Source organism: Lactuca virosa, chromosome 1 (assembly GCF_052849685.1).
Source record: "Lactuca virosa cultivar CGN04683 chromosome 1, Lactuca_virosa_CGN04683_v6, whole genome shotgun sequence".
NCBI classification, from domain to species: Eukaryota; Viridiplantae; Streptophyta; class Magnoliopsida; order Asterales; family Asteraceae; genus Lactuca; species Lactuca virosa.
The window spans coordinates 253,376,883-253,383,427 of NC_136426.1; the positions used below are offsets into that span (position 1 = coordinate 253,376,883).

The following is a 6,545-nucleotide window of genomic DNA, read 5'->3' on the forward strand; positions in this document are numbered from 1 at the left end:
TTGCAAGTTAGCAATGTTAATTATAGAAAACAAGATTTTCAATTCGCAAAGTCGCAGAGTTGAAAAAAAAAATTGTTTTGCTATAATTAAGGGAGAGGAAATTGTACTTCATCTCAAATCTAAAAGCTTAGATTGTGAGATTTTAATCAAATTTAGTCAAATATATATGAATGTTATGTTGGAATGGTTCACCATAAGGAAATTATATATATGGAAATGTTAATCGCATTCTCAAAATTCGATTATGATTACGGCATCCCTTTTCATAACTCAAATTGTGAGAACATGGCAAATAAAAACATTATAGCAAAAGACTGGTCAAGTATCATGTCTTTATGTGAGACATCATGAATCGTGTCCAATATGCTTCGGGTATAGGATCGATTACATGTGCTATAATACTCATCCGTTCTAAATTTTCCAAATGCCTAGGGCATTAAGAGGGAAAAGGACCAGAACCGGATATGACTAAATTGGTTAAACGACTGTTAAAGGACACTCTAAGGTTCGCCAAGGATTGGTCGCTTAAAGACAGTTGGAAGTATAGTAATGGATGGACTATATCGATATTATTATAAACAGAAAGTATTCTATTAATAATGAGTTGTCATATGGAAAACATGGAATGTTTCCATATTAGGTGTTGGATATTAAGAATCTGTGGTTAGAAACTTTTATGCAAGAAAGATGTTCAAAGGAATTTACTTTGAATTTGAGACTTCGCTTCCATGGAATTGTCTTGCAACAATCTCCAAAGGAATACTTTGTAATATCGTTGGTCAAGTCTCTGTGACTTTTGGTACCTAGACATTACAAAGGAATCATTGCATGACATTTTAGAATCTAACACATTCTGACAGTGACAAGAATTTGGAATTCTTACACTGATGATAAAGATTTGGAATTGTGAAATGAGTTTCATTGAAGATGTGTTCAATTGATCTATTTCACAAAGTAAGGACCATAGACAAACATATTGTGCATGCTTGGAGCATGGCATAACTACTGTTTAGACAAACATAATGTGCATGCTTGGAGCATGGCATGACTATTGTTTTAATTCAAGTATTAAGTTGATTATTCGAAACATTATACAATGAATAATGAGTAATCAATATGATTCAAAAATTTTTGGGCCATATAGGGTTAGTATTATTCTTGTGTTTCACTTTGCATGTTTTGACTTCCCGAATAACTAGGTTATTCAAACCATCCACAGTCGATCATACTTTGGAAATAGGTATTGAGGCAAGACTGTCATGAATGGGTATGTAGTTTGTCTAGGACATAGCTGCAGTGTTCATGAGTGCTCCTGGAATAAGATTCGAGTATTGGATTCAACCCACTCTCATTTGAATCACTTCATGGATTTTATCATGAGTGATCATGAGACGATAATATCTTATATTCTTCAAACGGAGAGATATGAGTTGCAGTCTACAAGTCGGTTGCACATTGATGATATGTAAACGCACCAGTAATTCGGTGTTATAAAACATATCGTTGTGTGTGATTTGATGAGTAGATAGAGCAAACATATGAGTCGAAGTTTATCCATTCCTTTACCCTTGGATGGATAAAAGCGATATTTGTGGGCCCCTCGATGATTTAGTGATGACACCCCTACGTGCTTGGCCAAGCCTGGACTGATTTGATTTGTTCAATTAGTCAGTCGTCATAAATCGGAAATCGGGAAAAAACAGATGGACAGAGAGAATGATTATAATCCATGTCTCAGTCCATACGATATCTAGAATGGAGGAATATATGATCCCTTATCTAATGGACACGTCATTGACTAGGTCAGAGTTCGACAACGGCTTTTAACAGCTACGATTGCTAGTCGGGTTGTGGAGTCGTACTTGCAATAATAGTTATTAGACTTATCCAAGTGGGAGACTGTTGGATTAGTGTCTAAGTCCATAACTATAATTGGTATGTACTTGACCCGAGAGTAGCATGGTCCATTTGGGTTGCATGGCACCGGACCAATCTGAAGTATGGATAATTGAGAAGGGGTTATTTATGATTTATTAATATATTATAAGCTCTAATATATTGATATGAAATCATATTATTTAATTAGTATTGATCAAGAACTAGTTTGGAATTAATTTTGTGATCAAAAGAGACTAATTAAATATATGGGGATTGATTATGTAAATCATTCATTCTTATAATGTGGGCTTGTGATCCATAGTTCCTTGTGTTGGGCTAAACCCATGTGGTAACTCATGGATGATCCATGGGGGTTTAAACCCATGGAGCATGAGGAATATGGAAGGTCATGCACATTAGGGTTTGCATGGTGTAACCCTAATTAAGCCACACTATATAAGAACCCCTCTAGCTCATGAAATTGACACTAGTGGAAACACAAGAGGGCAAGCCGATTTTATGAGTGCAAGTGACCTCTTCTCAAGTTCCTAAATTGTTGGTGGTGTTTTGTGATTCCATTTGAGGTGCAACATCTGGGGCACTATGTTCTTAAAGGTCCAAGGTTCCAACTACACTAAAAGGTATGTCATCTAACTTGTATTTCATGTTGTTTATGCTTCATTGTATGCTAGTTAGGATGATGCTTTGGAATATTAAATGTATGCATGTATAATAGAGAAAACATAGATCCAAAGCATCTAGGGTTGCATGTACACCATAGGACTGTTAGAATGCTCAAAACCCTTCAATAACAACATAAGCATAACAATAAAATAAATAAGATAGAAATAGGTCACATACCAGTCACGACATCCGGCGCTGCTCGGGCCTCCTCTGTAGTAAGCTGAAATGCCCTACTTTTCACTCCAGGAGCCTCCGCCTTGATCGGGCGGCCATCCGTAATCCTCATTGTGGCGGGCGCAGGCGCCGCCACTGCTTCTCCAGAAAACCTCTGACAATCAGCATTTTTATGACCGGTCTGGTTGCAGTGAAAACAAATCATGCCCTTCTTGGGGCAATCCGTGATCATGTGGCCCGGCTAGCCACAAGTATAACATGCCGAGCCTTCTGCCCGACAGGTTCCACTGTGCGGCCTGCCGCACTTGGCACAGCGACCCCGACCCTGCTGTCCTATGCTAGGAGGATCAGAGGTCTTAGGCTTCTTAGCCTGACCCACTGCCGTCTGAACCATGTCATTCAAGGTCTTGCACCCTGAAAAGCTCACGAATTCCCAGATATCATCCCTCAGCATGGCATGATATCTCGTCTTCTTCATCTCCTCATCCGCACCGTACTGCAGTACCAACAGTGCTCTCTCTCTATACCTGGCGCCGCCACAGACTCCGTGGTCTGGTGAAGGTCCTGGAACTCCCTCACCAACCGTTGCACATCAAGTCCCGGTGAAAACTCCCGATCAAACCTACGCACAAACTCCTCCCATGTCATCTCAACCACACCCACCGATGTTACCTCGTGGGTAACCTCTTCCCACCAGTCTCGCGCCCGATCCCTCAGCATACAGGATGTGAACCCCACCTTTTCCGCCTCGGGGAAAAAGCTCGTACACTAGGCATTCTCCATGTCAGCAACCCAGCGGCGACTAGCGATGGGGTCCTTAACCCCAAAGAACTCAGGCGCACCACACGCCTTGAACTCCTGGAATGAGGGAGTTCGAGTCCCAATCTGACCCGCAAAAATCTCGGCTCGAAAAGACCTGAGCCGCTCCTCCATAATCTCCATGATCCCCTCCTTGACGGTACCAAAGATCACCGGGGTAGCGTCAAGGATGCCGCAAGTAACCTCAACCGCGATAAGCTCGCACAGCCTCTCATCAATCGGATTTGCACCAGAGCCTGAACCTGATCCCGAACCTGAACCTCCTCGCGTAATCATCACCATCCTCAACTGAAACAAATACGACATAAAGAGCAATTGATAAGGAAGTTCGAAGGGATTCCTCCTCACCAGACTCCTCAGAGCTTCCAGGTCTGTCCTTGTTTCAGGTACAAGTCATGTGCTTTCAGTAGTACAGGCCCAATACTACCTTCCACACCTACCTATACTTTCCCCAAAGCCATACCTGATACCTCTAATTCACCCAACCACAAACTAAACATGACCCATAAAACATAAAATATACAATTTTCCTAGACTACCCTAGGATTTCTCAATCCTCACAGAACCGGAAACCTAAATCAACACTGCTGGTTGCCCAATACATGCAAGTTATACACAAATAGAATCACATAGACTGTCAAATAAAGCTTCTACCCTAAAACCACAACCAAACAAGGAACATGAAATAAGGCAGAATCCATCATTCTAGGGATATGCAATCCTAGACATATACAACTTTGAAAGCATACACTTAGCAAATAACCAAGTCAACATCGATTTCCAAGAATATATTTCTAGCATGGTTAATACATTGGGAAACACTTATTTGAGCTCGGCCGATTTCGCACATTGCACTCTCCTTTTTACTTAAGAAAACCATTTTCATAAAAACTTAACTTTTGTTTCTTTTGAAAAAGGTTTACCATTTCCTCAGTTTGAGTTCTCTCGGGTCCAAATCCCTCAAACCAAGGCTCTGATACCGACTTCTAACAGCCCGAAAATTTAGGTAAAAATTTTCATTTAATATTTAGAAATTACAATCATGTTTTGTTTCCCAAAATTCCATTATATCAAATCATATCCAAAAGATCAGAGTGTCCAAAACAATAAATGCGGAAATACTGGAGAGTGTATGCTGCGCCATCAAGCCGAATCCTTCCCCTTAGAACCAGAAGTATCTAAAACACCCAACAAACTGTAAGCAAACGCTTAGTGAGTTCCCAAAATACACAAAACATACAACCACATAATACCATGCAACATATATATAGAATTTCCATGGACTCCCTCCATGGTTTTCACCTGGAATGCCATGGGATTCCCCCATGGTCTGATAACCAAGTGTCATGGGCTCCCCCATGGTCTTTACCTGGAATGGCATGGGCTCCCCCCATGGTCTGATAACCAGGTGTCATGCCCCCCCCCCCCATGGGCTTCACATAAGTCATTACATGCCATCTAACAAAACCATTGCATATCAACTATTAAGACCACATATCAAGTAGTGGGATGTCATTGGTTCCTTTGACCCATTGGTACAATGAGAAGACTCACCTCAGTCTGCTGAAAACAATAGCTGCTCGACTACCAATCCAAAATCTCACACTCCAGAAGCTCCCTAAGATAAAGGAAATGCTAGATCTAGAAGCTTCACCACGTTCAAGAATTGGACCACAAGCTCTTCTCCTTGCAAACACACCAAAAAATGGCTTCCTTTTGACACTCCAAGCTCAAACTCACTTCCAATGGCTAGTAGGGTTTCTAGGGACGTGACTGTCCAAAAGACATATTCTGTTGTGAAGTCTGAGACTGTGCTGTGCAGGTGATCTCGTTTGCTGTTGCTGCTGGTTTCCCTTATTTGTCAGCAAAGGACAATTTTCCTTCCAATGGTTCTTCTTCTTACAGAAAGCACACTCATCAAATGAAACTTTAGGACGATTCTGGTTTGAAGACTGAAGTCGTTGTGGAACAACAAAGACAACAGGAGTTGCTGTCTTGAGATCTTTGTCAGCATGGGACTTTATATGAGCTTCTTCAACAATCAACTCGTGAACAACCGAATCAACAGTGGGAAGAGGTGTGCGATGCAAGATTGATCCGCGCAAACCTTCAAAATCTGAACGTAATGTCATCAAGAACTAAACCAAACGTTTCTCTTCCCTTCTATCAATATAAGGCTTAAAAGCCTTCAACACATCAGGTCCTGTAAGAGCCAACTGATCCCACAAATCCGACATAGCTGCATAAAATTCTTGAACACTAAGATTGTTCTGTTGGAGGGCTCGAATATGAAACTGTAACTGATACTGCTTTGCAAAGTTAGACTGAGTATACAACCTAGCCAAGTGATCCTAAACCTCCTTTGATGTGTCATACTTCGCCAATTGAGTACCAATAGACTGGATAACAGAATTATTAATCCAAGTAATGATCTTGGAGTTATCAGTCTCCCATGAATCGAGTAAGGTTGCATAATTATTAACCTTCTCGTCTGTTGGTTTCTTCTTGTCACCTGTAACAATCCCCCACATAGTCTTGCCTCGCAAGAAATTTTTCATAACATAACTCCAATATGCATAGTTTTTGCCATCAAGTTGAATAACAATGGACTGAAGAGAATCATCTCTTGGGGCCATATTTCAATATCAGTCAAACAGTAAATACAAGTAGCAGCAGAAATAATCAAGATCTCGAAATCAACAAACCAACAGACGAAACGAAACCCTCGAAACCGACTTAATGAACAAATTAAATCAAACTGAATACAGAAACGAGCAAGAAACCATACCTAAAATTACGATAAACAGTAACGTGAACAGTGTCGATGAACAGTGTGGATGAACAGCGTCGTGAACAGTACGCTACTCGCCCCCAAAACGAAATTACAGACGATCAACCGAGCTCTGATACCATGAAAACTTAACAAAATATAGAATAGATAGGATTTCATATTATTATCAAATGAGAAGTAAAAAAATACAATGAAAAGG

General features: G+C 40.5%; 1 protein-coding gene across 1 annotated transcript; it reads right to left on the reverse strand.

Annotated features, from left to right (window-relative positions):
* Positions 1 to 5,693: 5,693 nt before the first annotated feature.
* Positions 5,694 to 6,191, reverse strand: LOC145129144 (uncharacterized). The gene is made up of 2 exons (XM_079063883.1): positions 5,913 to 6,191; positions 5,694 to 5,861 (listed from the first exon to the last, which is right to left on the reverse strand). Exons 1-2 carry the CDS (start codon positions 6,189 to 6,191, stop codon positions 5,694 to 5,696), a joined length of 447 nt encoding a protein of 148 aa, XP_078920009.1.
* Positions 6,192 to 6,545: the final 354 nt, after the last annotated feature.

What these genes read in the sequence shown, in the direction of transcription:
- LOC145129144 (XM_079063883.1), bottom strand. Translation starts at nt 6,191, where the DNA reads ATGGCCCCAAGAGATGATTCTCTTCAGTCCATTGTTATTCAACTTGAT. An exon ending in AGTATGACACATCAAAGGAG is followed by an intron (nt 5,862 to 5,912) that starts GTTTAGGATCAC and finishes TTTGCAAAGCAG; the next exon opens with TATCAGTTACAGTTTCATAT.